General features: G+C 47.7%; 1 protein-coding gene across 4 annotated transcripts in view; it reads left to right on the forward strand.

Annotated features, from left to right (window-relative positions):
* LOC119966211 (synaptotagmin-like protein 2) overlaps window positions 1-20,040 on the forward strand; it is a 164,340-nt gene that overhangs the window by 124,189 nt on the left and 20,111 nt on the right. For all 4 annotated transcript variants that reach the window (XM_038797565.1, XM_038797550.1, XM_038797571.1 and 1 more), the window contains exon 12: window positions 966-1,044. In XM_038797565.1, coding sequence (XP_038653493.1) covers window positions 966-1,044 — 79 coding nt within the window. The remainder of the gene's footprint in view (window positions 1-965; window positions 1,045-20,040) is intronic.

Consider the following 20,040-nt stretch of genomic DNA (forward strand, 5'->3'; position numbering starts at 1 on the left):
TGGTCCTCCAACCCCTCCAGCTACCCCACAACTCTTGAGATTCTGGCTTCTCGAATGATTCTCAAGATCGTCGACTTTGGCTGTCAACCTCTGCTCTTCCAATGAATCAAGCTGCTCACCATGCCTTGACAGTGCTTTCTCCATACCCTCTAGCACCTCGCCATGCTTCTTCACCGTCTCGGCAGTGTTTTCCGGTGTCTCCTCAATTCGACTTTCACAGGTTCTCCGACATCAGTTTCCACTGTTTATCAAAGTGAACTGGAGAGTATATCTGCTGTTATCGGGGAGGCAGCTGTCACCACTGCAGCCTCTGCCATTATCTCCACAGAGGAGCTATGTGATGCCTCCGAATCGGATAACAAAGTACCTTCTGCAGGCTGCTTACCTCCCTTTTCCGGCATTGGTTTGGCATAGTACCCTGTATTATCAAACAAGTATGTTTTTCTGTGAAACCTTCCCTGAAAACCCAGCAAAAAGGACTCTTAAAACAAGGATCTTGGTGGGGCTGCATAGTGAGCGACCTCTGCTCACATGCCGGCACTGGAAGTCCCATGGCTGAATATTCCTTGATGCTAACCTGAGGGGAGGAATGGTCCTGAACTTTCCTTTCCATAGGTTTTGATGGAAACCCGTCCATTGTCAAATTTCCCATTACCCTTCTGCAGGGTGCGAGTCTACAATAGCCTGCTAGGTAATTGAACAGATGATGCAGCTCAGCTTAGCTCATTGCCATCAATATGGAGTGCGTGTGTTGGGCCCCTGCTTCCCATCACCATCTCCACCAGTGACCTTCTCTCAAGATTCAAATCTATCTACCGACACACTTGCTGAAATCTGCCACTGTTGGGTTCCCCTCATCTGTGTAACTGTATGAGGCTGAACCACACTGCCTTTCCCCAAACTGTATGTGAAATGTCAACAATAATGCCTGTGGAAATAAAGTATGTGAATCTACTCTTTTGCAGATTGCTGCTCCATCTAACATGATCCAAAACAACAGTCAGCTGTACTTGTCGGTGAAATTCATCCCAGCGGGAACACAAGGTACGTTCAGTCACATCATGGAAACATAGAAAATAGAAGCTGGAGTAAGTCATTGCGCCCTTCGAGCCTGTTCCACCTTCAATATGAGCATGGCTGATCCTCTATCTCTTTCTTTATCTTCCAATTTAGAGTACCCAATTATTTTTTTTCCAATTAAGGGACAATTTAGTGTGGCCAATCCACCTACTCTTCACATCTTTGGATTGTGGGGGTGAAACCCATGCAGACACTGGGAGAATGTGCAAACTCCACACAGTGACCTGGGGCCGTGATCGAACCCGGGTCCTCAGCGCCATAGGCAACAGTGCTAACCACTGCGCCGCCGTGCCGTCCTAGGCTGATCCTCTTTATCAATGCCATAGTCCTGCACTCTCTCCGTAACCTTTATTTTGCATATCTTCACACCCATACTGTATTTTGCCCTTTGGGGAATAGTGGGGAAGTGATGGAAGGATTCTTGAGCTCGTTCCCAGCCTTTTGAATCGTGTTATGAATGCTCCTTCATAGCCAACAAGTTCTGACACCGGACTCGAACCCAGTGGTTGGGTGCTACCACTAAGACCTCCTATACCCCTTAATGTCTTTAGAGTCCAGCGGCGCGATTTAGCAACCCTATTGATCACAGGCACAAATCCCACAATGGCATCTAAATCGCGAGAGCAGCCAAAAATGGGTATTGCACTGGTGAGATCTCTGTTTGCGATCTTCCCAGCCGCCTCACCAGAAAGGCTGTGATGAGACCATCAATTCACGCAACACGTGGTTAGAAGTGAACAGTGGTTTTACTCGTCTTACAACAGAGCCTGCCTGTTTTTAAAAGGGTAACCAGCAGCATCATGGGATTTGTTTGGGCGCATGGCACCCCGAGGGTGAAGAGGGTCTTCTTGGAGCGGGGTAGAGATGGCGGGGGGGGGGCTGGCGTTGCCCAATCTCTCTGGGTACTACTGGGCGACCAACGTGTCGATGGTGCGCAAGTGGGTGATGGAGGGGGAGGGGCAGCATGGAAACGGATGGAGAGAGCGTCCTGTGGGGATACAAGCCTGGGGGCCCTGGTAACGGCGCCGTGGCCGCTCCCTCCCACGAGGTATACCACGAGTCCGGTGGTGGCGGCTACCCTCAAGATTTAGGGGCAGTGGAGGCGACATAGGGGAGAAGTGGGGGTCTCGATGGAGGCTCCGTTAAGGGGGAACCATAGGTTCGTCCCGTGGAACATGGATGGGGGATTTCAGGGACGGTACAGAGCGGGCATTAGACAGCTGAGGGACCTGTTATCGACAGGAGGTTTGCGAGCCTGGGGGAGTTGGAGGAGAAATTTGGGCTCCCCCCGGGAAACATGTTTAGGTATCTGCAGGTAAAGGCATTTGCTAGACGGCAGGTGGAGGGATTCCCTGCGCTCCCCGCGAGGGGGGTGAGTGACAGGGTGCTCTCGGGGGTCTGGGTCGGGGAGGGGAAGATATCCGATATCCACAAGCTTATGCAGGAGGTGGAAGAGGCGTCAGTAGAGGAGCTGAAAACGAAATGGGAGGGGGAACTGGGGGAACAGATCGAAGACGGGACATGGGCTGATGCCCTGGAGAGGGTTAATTCTTCCTCCTCGTATGCGCGGCTTAGCCTCATTCAATTCAAGGTGCTGCATAGGGCCCACATGACCGGGACGAGGATGAGTAGGTTCTTTGGGGGTGAAGACAGGTGTGTCAGGTGCTCGGGGAGTCCAGCGAACCATGGCCATATGTTCTGGGCATGCCCGGCACTGGAGGAGTTCTGGAAGGGGGTGGCGAGGACGGTGTCAAGGGTGGTGGGATCCAGGGTCAAGCCAGGATGGGGACTCGCGATCTTTGGGGTTGGGGTAGAGCCGGGAGTGCAGGAGGCGAAAGAGGCCGGGTGCTGGCCTTTGCGTCCCTAGTAGCCTGGCGAAGGATTTTGCTACAATGGAAGGATGCGAGGCCCCCAAGCGTGGAGACCTGGATCAATGACATGGCGGGTTTTATTAAGCTAGAGAAGGTCAAATTCGCCCTGAGAGGATCGGTGCAAGAGTTATTTAAGCGGTGGCAACCTCTCCTCGACTTTCTGGCTCAACGATAGGGTACTGGGACAGTAGCAGCAGCAACCCGGGGGGGTGGGGGGGGGGGGAAACATGACTATGTTTGTTTATTTTATTTAAATTTGATTTATTTAATTTAAATTTATGGTTAAGATCTCTTGTTGGGGTGGGGGGGTGGGGGGATGAGATACATGTGTTGTTATGGTTTGGGGGGAGTTGCGGGTGTTATGGGGCAGTTTGTTGCATATTATTACTTGTTATATTTTTATATTTTCTGTAAAAAGTCCAATAAAAATTATTTTTTTTTAAAAACAGAGCCTGCCTGTGATGAGATGAACTCTAGATGAACTGGCAGGCAGGCTCCGACTGCCAAGCTTTATACAACCAGTGGGGGGGGAGGAGTCATGGGCGGAGCCAAGGGTGGAGCCCAGTACAAACTTCCGTATATTCCCAGTACACCTCCCCCCTTACAGGTAAGTATCTTTGTAGTAGTAACTGCGCCCCCCCCCCCCCCCCCCCCCCCCTCAACATGTTTATTTAGTTTGGTTTTGGGCCTTAGCTAGCCATCGAACCCCCGTACCGAACCTGTAGCCCCCCCCCCCCCCCCCCCGCTACCTTCCCCCGACTATTCTTCCTCTTGTACATTGGCCACAAATAGGTCCCGGAACAGTTGCATGAATGGCTCCCACGTTCTGTGGAAGCCGTCGTCCGACCCTCGGATGGCAAATTTGATTTTCTCCATTTGGAGAGATTCCGAGAGGTCGGACAGCCAGTCCGCAGCTCTGGGCGGTGCTGCTGACCGCCAGCCAAACAGGATTCTACGGCGGGCGATCAGGGAGGCAAAGGCAAGGGCGTCCGCCCTCCTCCCCAGGAATAGATCTGGCTGTTCTGAAACCCCGAAGACCGCCACTATCGGGCATGGCTCCACCCTCACTCCCACCACTTTGGACATAACCTCGAAGAAGGCTGTCCAGTACTCCACGAGTCTGGGGCAAGACCAGAACATGTGGGCGTGGTTGGCCGGGCCTCTTTGGCACCGTTCACATCTGTCTTCCACCTCCGGGAAGAACCTACTCATACGGGTTCTTGTTAAGTGGGCTCTATGTACCACTTTTAGTTGCGTCAGGCTGAGCCTTGCGCACGTGGAGGTGGAGTTGACCCTATGCAGTGCTTCGCTCCAGAGTCCCCACCCTATCTCCATCCCCAGGTCGTCCTCCCATTTCCTTCTTGTTGCGTCCAGTACGGTGTCGTCCCTATCTACCAGTCGGTCATACATGTCACTACAGTTCCCTTTCTCTAGGGTACTTGCGTCCAGTAGGTCTTCCAGTAGTGTCTGTCGTGGCGGTTGTGGGTACGTCCTTGTCTCCTTTCGTAGGAAGTTTTTGAGCTGCAGGTACCGTAGCTCGTTCCCCCCAGCTAGCTGAAATTTCTCTGTCAGTTCGTCCAGTGTTGCGATCCTGTCGTCCGTGTATAGGTCCCTGACTGTCAGTGTCCCCCCGTCCTGCCTCCACCTTTTGAAGGTGGCGTCAGTCAGTGCTGGTGTGAACCTATGGTTGTTGCAGATGGGAGCCCTGTTCGACATTTTGGTCAGGCCAAGTTGCTACCGCAGTTGGTTCCAGGATTGGAGGGTGGCTGTCACCACTGGGCTGCTGGAGTGTTTTTTGGGTGGGGATGGGAGTGCTGCCGTGGCGAGGGCCCGGAGGGAGGTTCCCATGCAGGAGGCCTCCTCCGCACGCACCCACTCAGCTTCTGGCTCCTGGATCCATCCCCTTACTCGCTCGGCTGTTGCTGCCCAGTGGTAGAATTGTAGATTCGGGAGGGCTAGCCCTCCCCTGGTTTTTTTTTTTTGTAAGACCTTCTTTGGGATCCTAGCATTTTTACCCCCCCCATACGAACGCCATGATGAGTTTGTCCAGCGCTTTGAAAAAGGCCTTGGGGATGTAGATCGGAATGGATCTAAACAGGAAGAGGAACCTGGGCAGTACGTTCATTTTGATCGTCTGAACTCTCCCCGCGAGGGAGAGCGGGAGTGTGTTCCATCTTTGCAGGTCCTTTTTAACTTCCTCCGTTAGGCTGGTGAGGTTCCATTTGTGGATCCCTTTCCAGTCATGGGCTATTTGGATCCCCAGGTAGCGGAATTTATGTCGGGCTTGTTTGAACGGCAGCCTCTTTAGTGCCCCCCCCCCCCCCCCCCCCCCCCCTTGCGGGTGTACTGGGAAGATCTCACTTTTGCTCATGTTGAGTTTGTAGCCCGAGAAGGCTCCAAACTCTTTCAGGAGCGCGATGATTCCGTCCATGCTGCTTTGTGGGTCCGAGATATAGAGGAGCAGATCATCCGCATAGAGTGAGACTCTGTGCTCTCTACCTCCCCTTCGGATCCCCCTCCAATTTTTTGCTGCCCTGAGCGCGATTGCTAGCGGTTCAATTGCTAGTGCGAACAGCAGCGGGGACAGTGGGCATCCTTGTCTGGTGCCCCTGTGCAGCTGGAAGTATTGGGAGTTGGTATTGTTGGTCTGTACACTCGCCATGGGAGCGTTGTATAGGAGCTTTACCCATGCGGTGAACCCTGTTCCAAGCCCGAACCGCTCCAGTACCTCTATGAGGTATTTCCACTCGACTCTGTCGAAGGCCTTTTCTGCGTCCAGGGAGACAATCACCTCTTGTGTTCTCTCCCCGGAGGGGGTCATTATCACGTTCAGCAGGCGCCTGATGTTCGCGGCAAGCTGTCTACCTTTGACAAAGCCCGTCTGGTCCTCTGTGACCACCTCAGGTACAAGGTCTTCTAGCCTCTTGGCTAGGATTTTGGCCAGTATTTTGGCGTCTGCATTCAGCAGAGATATGGGTCTGTATGACCCACATTCCGTTGGGTCTTTGTCTTTCTTAGGTATCAGCGAGATTGAGGCCTGTGCTAACGTGGGTGGCAGTGTGCCCCTAGCTAGCGAGTCTGTGAACATCTTGGCCTTGATACCATAACATCCACCCAATCGTTACCCTCCCACCCATCAGGTGTGGCATCACGCCGGCGCAAATCATTACTGCTTTTCAAAAACGAAAACCAATTGTGATGACAACACTGTAATCAGGGTAAGGCACAAAACCTGTCACTCTCCCTGGAAACTAAATCAGGGTAAGGCACAAAACCTGTCACTCTCCCTGGAAACTAAATCAGGGTAAGGCACAAAACCTGTCACTCTCCCTGGAAACTATATGAGGCTTAACCAGCAACTTTGGTGTGATACTTAAACCCAAGATGAGTTTCTGACTATAAATGCACTCCATCAGCAACTAACTTTGCACCTACAAGTAGCCCTTTAGCTACTGAAATCCTCATCCATGCCTTTGTGACTTGACTATTCCAATCCTTTACAGTTTTTTTAAATTTAGAGTACCCAATTAAGTTTTTCCAATTAAGGGGCAATTTAGCGTGTTCAATCCACCTATCCTGCACATCTTTGGGTTGTGGGGGCGAAACCCACGCAAACATGGGGATAATGTGCAAACTCCACACGGACAGTGACCCAGAGCCGGGATCGAACCTGGGACCTCGGCGCCGTGAGATTGCAGTGCTATCATTGCGCCACCGTGCTGCCCTTATTCTAATCCTCTACTGACTGGTCTCCCATGTTCTTCCTCCATAAACAAGAGGTCAGACAAAAATTACCTGTGTCCCAATTCACACTCCCTTCCATTCACCCATTACTGCTGATCTACATTGCTTCCCGTGTCATGCTCCTCGTGTGCGATGTGGGAGCTCAGGGACACGTCCACTGTCCCTGGCTCCTTCACGTGCAAGAAGTGTGTTCAGTTGCAGCTCTTGTTAGACCGCTTGACGGCTCTGGAGCTGCGGATGGACTCACTTTGGAGCATCCGCGATGCTGAGGAGGCCGTGGATAGCACGTTTAGCGAGTTGGTCACACCGCAGGTGAAGGTTACTGAGGGAGATAGAAAATGGGTGACCAAAAGAAAGAGCAAGAGTAGGAAGGCAGTGCAGGTGTCCCCTGGGGTCATCTCCCTGCAAAACAGATATACCGCTTTGGATACTGTTGAGGAAGATGGCTCACCAGGGGAAGGCAGCAGCAGCCAGGTTCATGGCACCGTGGCTGGCTCTGCTGCACAGCAGGGCAGGAAGAAAAATGGCAGGGCTATAGTGATAGGGGACTCGATCGTAAGGGGAATAGACAGGCGGTTCTGTGGACGCAATCGAGACTCCAGGATGGTATGTTGCCTCCCTGGTGCAAGGGTCAAGGATGTCTCGGAGCGGCTGCAGGACATTCTGGGGGGGGAGGGTGAACAGCCAGCTGTCGTGGTGCACATAGGCACCAACGATATAGGTAAAAAACAGGATGAGGTCCTACAAGCGGAATTCAGGGAGTTAGGAGTTAAACTAAAAAGTAGGACCTCAAAGGTAGTAATCTCAGGATTGCTACCAGTGCCACGAGCTAGTCAGAGTAGGAATGTCAGGATAGATAGGATGAATGCGTGGCTCGAGAGATGGTGCAAGAGGGAGGGATTCAAATTCCTGGGGCATTGGGACCGGTTCTGGGGGAGGTGGGACCAGTACAAACCGGACGGTCTGCACTTGGGCAGGACTGGAACCGATGTCCTAGGGGGGGGTGTTTTCTAGAGCTGTTGGGGAGGGTTTAAACTAATGTGGCAGGGGGATGGGAACCAATGCTGGAAGTTGGAAGGTAGTAAAACAGGGACAGAAACAAAAGGAAGTAAGGGGAAAAGTGCAAGGCAGAGAAGACATAGTCAGAAATCCATAAGGGCGACAGTACAAGGTACAGTGACTGAGGGGAGCACAGTGAATAGGCCCAGTAATAACAAAAGGAATAAAACTGGAGATGTTAAGATTCAAAACAGAGGTAAAAAAACCAACGTAAGTGTACTTTACCTGAATGCTCGTAGTATTCGTAATAAAGTAAATGAGTTGGTGGCACAAATCATCGTGAATGACTATGATTTAGTGGCCATTACTGAAACATGGTTAAAGGATGGTCACGACTGGGAGTTAAATATCCGAGGGTATCAAACTATTCGGAAGGACAGAGTGGATGGTAAGGGAGGTGGTGTTGCTCTGTTATTTAAGGATGACATCCGGGCAATAGTAAGGGATGACATCGGTGCTATGGAGGATAAGGTTGAATCCATTTGGGTGGAAATCAGGAATAGTAAGGCGAAAAAGTCACTGATAGGAGTAGTCTATCGGCCACCAAATAGTAACGAGATGGTGGGGCAGGCAATAAACAAAGAAATAACTGATGCATGTAGAAATGGTACAGCAGTTATCATGGGGGATTTTAATCTACATGTCGATTGGTTTAACCAGGTCGGTCAAGGCAACCGTGAGGAGGAGTTTATAGAATGTATCCGCGATAGTTTCCTAGAACAGTATGTAATGGAACCTACGAGGGAACAAGCGGTCCTAGATCTTGTCCTGTGTAATGAGACAGGATTGATTCATGATCTCATAGTTAGGGATCCTCTCGGAAGGAGCGATCACAATATGGTGGAATTTAAAATACAGATGGAGGGTGAGAAAGTAAAATCAAATACTAGTGTTTTGTGTTTAAACAAAGGAGATTACAAGGGGATGAGAGAAGAACTAGCTAAGGTAGACTGGGAGCTAAGACTTTATGGTGGAACAGTTGAGGAACAGTGGAGAACCTTCCAAGCGATTTTTCACAGTGCTCAGCAAAGGTTTATACCAACAAAAAAGGAAGGACGGAAGAAAGAGGGAAAATCGACCGTGGATATCTAAGGAAATAAGGGAGAGTATCAAATTGAAGGAAAAAGCATATAAAGTGGCAAAGATTGCTGGGAGATTAGAGGACTGGGAAATCTTTAGGGGGCAACAGAAAGCTACTACAAAAGCTATAAAGAAGAGTAAGATAGAGTATGAGAGTAAACTTGCTCAGAATATAAAAACAGACAGTAAAAGTTTTTACAAATATATAAGACAAAAAAGAGTGGCTAAGGTAAATATTGGTCCTTTAGAGGATGAGAAGGGAGTTTTAATAATGGGAAATGAGGAAATGGCTGAGGAACTGAACAGGTTTTTTGGGTCGGTCTTCACAGTGGAAGACACAAATAACATGCCAGCGACTGATAGAAATGAGGCTATGACAGGTGAGGACCTTGAGAGGATTGTTATCACTAAGGAGGGAGTGATGGGCAAGCTAATGGGGCTAAAGGTAGACAAGTCTCCTGGCCCTGATGAAATGCATCCCAGAGTGCTAAAAGAGATGGCTAGGGAAATTGCAGATGCACTAGTGATAATTTACCGAAATTCACTAGACTCTGGGGTGGTCCCGGTGGATTGGAAATTAGCAAACGTGACGCCACTGTTTAAAAAAGGAGGTAGGCAGAAAGCAGGAAATTATAGGCCAGTGAGTTTAACTTCGGTAATAGGGAAGATGCTGGAATCTATCATCAAGGAAGAAATTGCGAGGCATCTGGATAGAAATTGTCCCATTGGGCAGACGCAGCATGGGTTCGTAAAAGGCAGGTCATGCCTAACTAATTTAGTGGAATTTTTTGAGGACATTACCAGTGCAGTAGATAACGGGGAGCCGATGGATGTGGTATATCTGGATTTCCAGAAAGCCTTTGACAAGGTGCCACACAAAAGGTTGCTGCATAAGATAAAGATGCATGGCATTAAGGGTAAAGTAGTAGCATGGATAGAGGATTGGTTAATTAATAGAAAGCAAAGAGTTGGGAAAAATGGGTGTTTCTCTGGTTGGCAATCAGTAGCTAGTGGTGTCCCTCAGGGATCCGTGTTGGGCCCACAATTGTTCACAATTTACATAGATGATTTGGAGTTGGGGACCAAGGGCAATGTGTCCAAGTTTGCAGATGACACTAAGATGAGTGGTAAAGCGAAAAGTGCAGAGAATACTGGAAGTCTGCAGAGGGATTTGGATAGGTTAAGTGAATGGGCTCGGGTCTGGCAGATGGAATACAATGTTGACAAATGTGAGGTTATCCATTTTGGTAGGAATAACAGCAAACGGGATTATTATTTAAACGATAAAATATTAAAGCATGCCGCTGTTCAGAGAGACTTGGGTGTGCTAGTGCATGAGTCACAGAAGGTTGGTTTACAAGTGCAACAGGTGATTAAGAAGGCAAATGGAATTTTGTCCTTCATTGCTAGAGGGATGGAGTTTAAGACTAGGGAGGTTATGTTGCAATTGTATAAGGTGTTAGTGCGGCCACACCTGGAGTATTGTGTTCAGTTTTGGTCTCCTTACTTGAGAAAGGACGTACTGGCGCTGGAGGGTGTGCAGAGGAGATTCACTAGGTTAATCCCAGAGCTGAAGGGGTTGGAGTATGAGGAGAGGTTGAGTAGACTGGGACTGTACTCGTTGGAATTTAGAAGGATGAGGGGGGATCTTATAGAAACATTTAAAATTATGAAGGGAATAGATAGGATAGATGCGGGCAGGTTGTTTCCACTGGCGGGTGACAGCAGAACTAGGGGGCATAGCCTCAAAATAAGGGGAAGTAGATTTAGGACTGAGTTTAGGAGGAACTTCTTCACCCAAAGGGTTGTGAATCTATGGAATTCCTTGCCCAGTGAAGCAGTTGAGGCTCCTTCATTACATGTTTTTAAGGTAAAGATAGATAGTTTTTTGAAGAATAAAGGGATTAAGGGTTATGGTGTTCGGGCCGGAAAGTGGAGCGGAGTCCACAAAAGATCAGCCATGATCTAATTGAATGGCGGAGCAGGCTCGAGGGGCCAGATGGCCTACTCCTGCTCCTAGTTCTTATGTTCTTATTGTTCCTGTTTGGGCAGCGTCTTGATTTTAAAACATATCCATATTTTCAAATCCCTTCATGGCCTCACCGCCCCCCCATTCTCTGAAATCTGCTTCAGGCTTAAAATCCTTCGAGATATCTGCCTTGAGCATCCCTGATTTTTAACGATTCCCGGCTTGGGTCACTGTCTGTGCGGAGTCTGCACGTTCCCCATGTGTCTGCATGATTTTGCTCCAGGTGCTCCGGTTTCCTCCCGCAGTCGGAAGATGTGCAGGTTAGGTGGATTGGCCATGCTAAATTGCCCTCCGTGTCCAAAAAGGTTAGGTGTGGTTACTGGTTTAGAGGGATAGGGTGGAGGTGTGGGCTTTGGTGTGGTGCTCTTTCCAAGGGGCGGTGCATACTCGATGGGCCGAATGGCCGCATTCTGCATTATAAATTATATTATTCTATGAATCACACCGCCATTGCTGGTTGTGCCTTTTATTATCAAGTTCCTTAATTCTTGAAATCCCTCCCTAAACCTCCGCTTCTCTTTCTTCCTTTAAGATACTGCTTAAAACCTAATCTTTCACCAAGCTTTAGTTAGTTATCTGCCCTAATATCCCCTTATATATCAAATATGATTGATAAAGTAAAGTCAACATAGTTCTAGAGAACTATAGGTTGCTTTCCCCTTTGAGGGGCAGAGCTGACTGGTGGTAATTTAACCTCAGGATCACCACACCTCAGGTCAGGGACAAGATTGACAAGGCGGGGCCATCATGAATAACCTCCGCAGGTACGGGAATTGAACCCACGCTGATGGCTTTGCTCTGCATTACTAAACAAGCTGTCCAGCCAACTGAGTTAAACTGACAATCAATGGGCGCGATTCTGCCATCGGGCGGCTAAGTGCCAACGTTGGCGTAAAAACGGGAGTGTTTTACTCCGACGTCGGCGCCCTTTCCGAGACCCGATTCTCCGGGCCACAGTGGGGTAGCACGGCCCACGCCGCTCCAGCTGTCGATCCCGGCCTGAACCCGGCACCGTGGGGTCTGCGCATGCGCAGTTGGGCCAGCACCAACTAGCGCATGCGCAGTGGCCTTCTTCCCCACACCGCCCCCCGACGCCAAATGGCGCAGGGCTGCAGGAGCCGGGGGGACAGAGAGGCCGGCCCGCCGATTGGTAGGCCCCAATTGTGGGCCAGGCCACCACGGAGGCCGCCCCCGGACCCTTCAACGCCGAGGTCCCGCCGGCTCAGAGGATGTTAGAACGGCACCAGCGGGACTCGGCTTTTTATTGACGGCTGTTCGTCCCATCTGGGCCAGAGAATCGGTGCGCCAGCCCGGGCCGGAGAGTCGTGTCATAACCCGACCGGCGCCAATGGTGCCAATTATTGCGTCCCGGTGTGGCGTGATTCGCGCGGCACCGCATGATTCTCCGACCCGGCGGGGGGTCGGAGAATTCCACCCAATATGTTTGATAATGCTCCTGTGAAGTAAGCACCTTGGAATGACTACATTAAAATCACTCAATGAACACAAATTGTTGGTGTTCAAAAGTTCACATTTCCCCACATTATATCCCCCAGCAGCAACATTCTTGCCCACATTTAATCCACATGTATCACTTTGCAGAATCCTTGCCTCCTCCTCACAGCTTATTTTCCCACCTAGCTTTGGACCATCAGCAAACTTGATGCCTTCATCTCTGTTCTTGACATAGATTGTAAATAGCTGAGGCCTAAGCACTGATTTTTGTAGCTCCTAACTAGTTACAAGCTGCAGAGAATCATAGAATGGTTACAGCACAGAATAAAGCTATTCAGCCTATCATGTCCTGCCATCTTTTTGCAAGAAAATTCAGCTCGTCCCACCACTGTGCCTTTTCCTAATTTTTCTGACTTCAGGTCCTTATCCAATTCCCTTTTGAAAGCCACAATTGAACCTGCCTCCACCATATTCTCAGCAATTTATTCCAGATGCTAACCATTTGCAGTATGATCCTTTTAGTCCTACACTCTGCTTTCTATATATTAACCAATCCTCATTATGGGCCACACTCCTTGGGTTATATGTACAACGTGACTTGTTTACATGAGCTTTCAGACCTGCTTCTTTGTTTTTTTTTGTTTACCTGAGCTGAGCTTCAAACACCATAATCCACTCCATCATCAAGACCTTCTACATTCACCTTTGTAAGACCAGCTGGAAGTATTCAGAGCTGGTGGCGTTGGTCTGTATGCTTGCCTTGGCGGCATTGTTCAGAAGTTTCACCAGGTAGTGAACCCTGTCTGGACCCAACCTGTTCTAGTACCTCAAAGAGGTATCCCCACTCCACTCTGTCGAAGGCCTTTTCTACGTTCAGGGAGATGATTACCTCTGGTGTTCTTTCCCTGGATGGGGTCATTATCACGTTCAGCAGTTGTCTGATGTTGGCAGTTAGCTGTCTGGCACGTTGTTCTCCATCCGCTTAGCCAGCGAGTATTTTCACGTCTACATTGAGCAGCAAAATGGATCTGTATGATCCGCAATCTGTTGGGCCTTTAGGGGTATCAGTGATATAGTGGACAGTGTTAGTGCTGGAGGCATGGTGCCCCTCACTAGCGAGTCTGTGAACATCTTCTGCAGGTGGTGGGGGGGGGGGGGGGGGGGGGGGCAGTGTTGTTCCGGATTTTTTGTAGAAGTCTGCCGGGAACCCATTGGTTCCCGGAGCCTTCCCCACCTGCATGGAGTTGATGCTCTCCATGACTTTTACCAGTCCTAGTGGTGCTTCCAGCTCCCTCCACCTGTCGTGCCCCACGACTGGCATATCGAGGATCTGTTTCATCCCCAAGTTCTCGTCGAGGGTGGGTACGGAGGTGTACAGTCCCCAGTAGAAGGTCTTGAATGCTTTGTTGACCTTTTTTGGTTCAGCTACCGGTCTGCCTCTGCTGTCCTTTATCTGTCTCTGCATCTTTGATGATTTGATTGCCTGCAGGTGCTCGCATTCCGGGGCATCTCTGACTGTGTCTATATAAACATTTCTGGAACAAGCCTTTCCATTCACCTGAAGAAGGAGCCGTGCTCCGAAAGCTCGTGTTTGAAACAAACCTGTTGGACTTTAACCTGGTGTTGTAAGACTTCTTACTGTGCTCACCCCAGTCCAACGCCGGCATCTCCACATCATGTCCTTTATCTGAGCTGTTTACCTCGTGGCTGCCTGCTTTCTCAGCTGGTGAGCCAGCAGGCGGCTAGCCTTGTCTCCATGTTCATAAAACGTCCTCCATGTCTGGCTAAGTTGGTACACTGCTTTCCTGGTGGATAGCAGGTTAAAGTCCATTACTCTCTGCCTGAAGCTCTGCGGTCATGGCCTCGAAGTATCACCTGTCATCCTCCAGAATGGAGCTTTATAGATGATAATTTCTTCCCTAATCACAGTCTTCAGTGTATTCCAGAGTGTGGAAGGTGAGACTTCCCCGTTCCGGTTGTTCGTAACATGATATTTTCTGGCAGAAGACCTTGTCGAGCAAGAGAGTCGTGTCCAACTTCCGTGTGGGCTGTCAGACATGACCCGTCTCCAATCTCACATCCATGTCGTGTGGAGCATGGTCGGAGATTACAACCGCGGCGCATTCCGCTCTCACTATCTCTGGAAGCTCTGTTTTCCCCGCTACAAAGAAGTCAATGTGGGTACAGACCCTGTGTACTAGCAAGAAAAACGAGAATTCCTTCTCACCCAGATTCATGAACCACAATGGGTCCACCACCCCCATCTGTTCCATATAGTTCCCTAACCATGCCTGTCGTTTTCCCTGTTCTGGGGTTCAATCTGTCCATCAGTGGGTCCTTTACACAGTTAAAGTCCCCCCCCCACAATCTTTGTTAGTGTTGCGAATATTCCCGCCCAGTATCTTTCCAACTTCTCACAGCCCCAGAACATAGGTGCGTGGTTTGCTGGTCCCTGCCCACACTTCTCTCATTCGTCTGCCACTCCCTTGAAGAACCCACTCATTCCCACCTGAGTCATATGCACCTTGTGTACCACCTTGAGTTGTACTAGGCTCATCCTCGCACACGAGGAGGTAGTGTTTATCCTACGTAGTGCTTCGCCCAACACTTTCCAATTTATCTCCCCTCCCAGTTCCCCCTCCTAATTCTCCTTTTTCTTCACCACCTGCTCACCCCCCCTGTCAGTTGTCAGTGTGTGTTTATGTTGGGGATTTTCGCCATGGTGTTTGCATATTCCGTGTCGTCCCAGTTGGGAGCATACAAGTTCACCAGGACCACCGGTGCCCCATCCAGGACACCGCTGACCATGACATACCATCCCCCTTGGTCCATAACTTTCCTTGTTGCCGTTAACATCGTCCTCTTACTTATCAGTATGGCTATCTCCCCTAACTATCGTCTCATAGCAGGAATAGTAAGTCTGTTCCACACAACCTTCCCTGTCCACAGTTGGTCCTTCTCCCTCAGGTGTGTTTCTTGGAGGAAGACTATGTCAGCTTTCATACCTTTCAGATGGGCAAAGACTCTGGATCTTTTTACTGGGCCATTAAGTCCCCTGACGTTCCAGGTTGGGGGGGGGTAGAGGTTGTACCTCCCCTCCTACAGGATCAGCTTTACGTACCATATGAATGCACCCCTCCACTCTGCAGTTTCCCTATGTTAGGGGGCCATCCAAAATGGCCATGGTCACCATTCTCTCCATGGTTAAACGTATTCGTTGCTGTGGTATGAAGAGACAAAAGTTCTGTTCCTATTTCACCAACACACCTTTATTTCTCCCAACAGACTCTGCACAAAACTCTACACATCACCTGACCCAGAGGCACCTGAAGCCCCTTTACATATCAGTGCCAATTATTGGATACTTAACATAAATGAGACAACTAATTGCAATGTCTCTTAACCCATTACTTAACAGTCTCCCCTTCCTTGGAGAAAAAAAACTAATTAGGTGAAAACAAAATTTCAAGAAACTAAAACACACATGTGATTTTCCCCCCCTTTTTCCCCATTTGTTTTTGTTTGGAAGAGAAAGAAAAAATCACAGAAACAGGCGCCCTTCATTAAAAATATCCAAAAGTTTCCATGAACTAGTCCCTCTTTTCGTAAAACAGTCTGACAGTTGCTAGCTACTGTCGACCCATTTAATTTTTGTTATTTCCCCTCTGTCCAACATCTGCTTCAAACTTGCGATGTCTGTCAGTAACCTCTTTTCATTGACACTTTTTGTAGAGTGCACATTTTCCCACAGGGATTTATTGTCAATGTGACAGTCAATAGGTATATTACCCAAATCCCCTAATCCCAAAATTGCTGTCAATATCTGACTTATATAAAAGATCATATCCACTGCTTCCACAAGACTTAACGTCTCAGCAGCCAAAGTGCTTTTAACCACTCTCCTTATTTTCTTTGTTTCCCACACAAGAGGGCAACATTTACCATTGTTCCCCAAAAGGAAAATTATAAAACCTCCTGTGCTTGAAACCCCATCACATAAATTTGCATGGGTCGCATCACTATAAACTATGAGTTTCAAGTGCCTAAGGTCACCTAAAACCAGGAACTTCAAAACACACTCCTGCATTTTTAGTTTGGCCAACGCTTTATTTGCTCTTATTATGTCTTCCACTTTGGGATCATTCATTTTTGTACTCCACTCTAAGACATCAAAACTCACGTCCGGTCGAGTCTGTCTTCCTAACCAGTCAGTTGCCCAATTAAACTTTGCAGTTGCTCTCTTTCTATCTTTGAAACCATTGCGTCTTTTTGTGAAACCCGGCCACGACTAATTGCTATTGGGCTGATGCTTTCCAAATAAGATTGCTGATGTAAACTTGCCCCTAACTTAGTCTGTCCGATTTCCAGTCCAATATATTTAAATGCACCGGAAGCCTGACTTCCAAACCGGAATTCTTTCCTCAAACCAGAGATTACAATAGCTTCAAAATCACTAGTCCCACCCCACAAAAAAATCATCGACATGCATCATAAAGATGCCAGAAAGATTTCCTTTACAGTGCCAGTAATACATTGCAGGATCTGCTTTCAATTGGCAACAGCTTAACTTTAACAAAACTGACCTTACCGAAAAGTACCACACTCTAGATGCATCATTTAATCCATATACACATTTGTTCAACTTCCAGAGTACCCCTTCTGTGTTAGCTGCCTCTTTAGGAGGACGGAGAAATATGTCTCTCTGGAGCTGATGCCCCTGCAAGAAGGCAGCTTTTATATCTATAGATTTGCATTCCCATGCCTTTGTGGCTAATAGAGCCAAGAAAATCTTTAAAATAACCTTTCCTGCTGTAGGTGAATCTACCCTTAAATCCTGATCTTCTAAGTTTTCTTCAAATCCCCTTGCCACAAGGCTGGCCTTTGCCTTATAAGTTTCATCCGAAAGAACCTTTTCTGTGTAAATCCATCTGGTGGGATAGAGCTTTTTGTCCCCTATCCGGTACTTCCGTGTATACCCCAAATTCACTCCAACTATGCAATTCTTGCTGTTTAGCATGTTTGATAACTTTTTCATCTAATTTATTTGAAGCCACCAAAATTTCATGTGCATGTGGGATTCTACTCCTATTAGTATTCGTAGTCTTACTCATGTTCCGAGATCTTGAAAAACTATGTCCCCTCTCCCGCCTGGTATCTCGTTCTGTACTGCTACTGCTTGATCTTTCCCTTCTGCTGTGGGATGTCCTTTCAATAGTTCTCGACCTTTTCCTGCGGGCCTGTTCACTATCCGATGTACTATCTGAACTGGCACTGCGTTTCTGTGCCCTCCATTTTTGAACTTTGTTTTCCCAATCCATTGTTTTAACTCTCTCCCCTGAATGCTGTACATTCAACCAATGTTTATACTTTCCAGCTCCTTCCCTGCTCTACTAATAACAGTTGCATCCTTCCATTGACTAGACCCTTCAGGCAAGTATGTCACTTTTGTACCAAATTTTGGCAGTTGCCATTTCGGAAAAATGGCCTGTTCTAATTTATCAGAAGTGTTGTGTTCCTCGACAGAAATCCTGTCTATATCAGTTAACTGGTCCTCATAGTTCTGTAACACGTGCGTACCAGATGACTCTGGTTCCTCCTCATGTCTGTCTGCTCTGTCTAAATTTGAAAATTTGTAATTGGTACCCATTATCCTTGACGAATGTACTCTAACAGTTTGATTACCATGTTGCAAAATAATTGTTTTGCCATCTATGCCTATGATCTTCCCTGGACCTTTCCATTCGTTAGAATTGTCTCTCTTGTAGTATACCATGGCTCCTTGCTGAAAGACGGCATCTGATGGCCGTACATTATGTCTTAAAGCTCTGCAAATTCTTTCAGAGACTTCTGCTTCCAAAAAAGCTTTTCTACTGCTATGGAATGCATTTAAATGTTCAGCAAAACCAGAGCTAATTGTAGTCCCCTCCCAAGCTGGAGGCTGGTCATCCAAAATGGATGGAATTTTTGGATTTCTACCAAACACTAATTGATAAGGACTATAGCCCCCAACCATCTGCAATGAATTCTTTGCATGTACCACCCATGCTAAAGCTGAATTGAGCCTGCAGTTTGGTCGATCTGCCAAAAGTTTCCGAAGCATGTCATCGATGACAGCATGATTTCTTTCACAAACACCATTACTAAATGGGCTTTCTGCAGCTATGTTCATAACTCTGATATTCATGTTTTCACACATATCCCATAACTCATCATTAGCAAATTCTCCCCCATTGTCCGTAAGGAATTTTGCCAGTGGACCCATTCCTGTCCCGATCCATTTTTCCAGATTTGATCCAGAATTACTCTCTTTTCTTTACTTTGTACAATCGTTGATTGACTAAATCTGGTTGCTAAATCTACAAAATACAAAATAAATATATAATTTGCTTTATCCCAGATCTTAAGGTCCATGGCCACAATGTCGTTAAAATCCCTGGCCAAAGGTAGGGTTACTATCGGTCGTGCTGGTGTCCTTCTGTACTTCCTACAAACTTCACAGCGATCACTAACCTGTTCTATCAGTTTAGTATAGTCGTCATCCCTTACCCCTGCATCCTTTAATAAATTTTTCAACCTCCGAGGAGACGGATGTGCAAATTGCCTATGCAGTTTTACTACAACAAGCTTTTTATCAGCTAAAGTCCCATTTTCAACTGCCATTAACACATCCTTAACCACTCTACTTGAAATATTATTTGTCAGTAATGGAATACAATAGTGTCCCGACTGTGTAAATTGTAAGTCCACCGTCTTTCCAAAAACTGTTCCATATCCAGTTTCATGTGTGCTTTCTTCATCGACGGTCTGCACAGAAGCAAAGCTATCTCACTTGATACAACATTTGTGCTAATGAAATGATTCACTCCAGCAATATTGCAAGGGATCACCACTCCTTTCAGCGACTTCAAAGTATTATCATCCCCAAACCTGAAACTTGTGGAACTTTCAAATTCCTCAACCTTGTTACGGTTTTCAGCATTCAAGGAGGCCAGGTAACATTTTAGCCAGTCAATCCCACACACAGTAGATGTGCAGCCACTGTCCAATACAGCACAGTTGAAGGATTCTGCGACCAGCACCCTCATTACCGGCGTAAAACTGCTTGTTAATAAGAAAATGCCTTCTTTCTGGTCACTATCTTTTTCCTCTTCTGACTCTTCCGTGTCATGTGTCACTTCAAACACTCTATCATAACGAGTTGGACAGTTGAAAGCATAATGGTATTGAGAGTCACATCGAAAACATCGATTTATCATACCCCAGGCATTTCTGGGGTTTATCTTCCTATTGTAGGTTCTAACTGGGTTTCTGTCTTCATAATTTCCTTGTCTCGGTCTCCTTTTATAGTCTTGAGGCCTGTTCGTAGCCATACAATTTTGCCATCCTGTTAGTAGTGCATCTTCCATATTCTGTCTTATTGCAGGCTGACCTATTTGGGTCATCAGAGCCATCGGAATCGAATGTTTCCTCAGAAACTTTTGTAAAGCTTTTGTCATCTGTTCGAATAAGGTATCCTTATCCGTAAACTGAACTCCTGTCAAAACCAGGAGCCTATCCATGTTGCTCACTCTAGCAAGTCAAGTAATTTAAAGGCCAACACAGACTGTGGAAATTCCAGGTTGTGTTTCTGCCGCCTTTTATATAGTCTGCCAAATTCCATTATATAGTCTTCCATGGTTAAATCCTCCATTTTCCGGTACTTATCAAAATCCGACCATGCTT

The sequence above is a fragment of the Scyliorhinus canicula genome, chromosome 1, assembly GCF_902713615.1.
Source record: "Scyliorhinus canicula chromosome 1, sScyCan1.1, whole genome shotgun sequence".
Taxonomy (NCBI): Eukaryota; Metazoa; Chordata; class Chondrichthyes; order Carcharhiniformes; family Scyliorhinidae; genus Scyliorhinus; species Scyliorhinus canicula.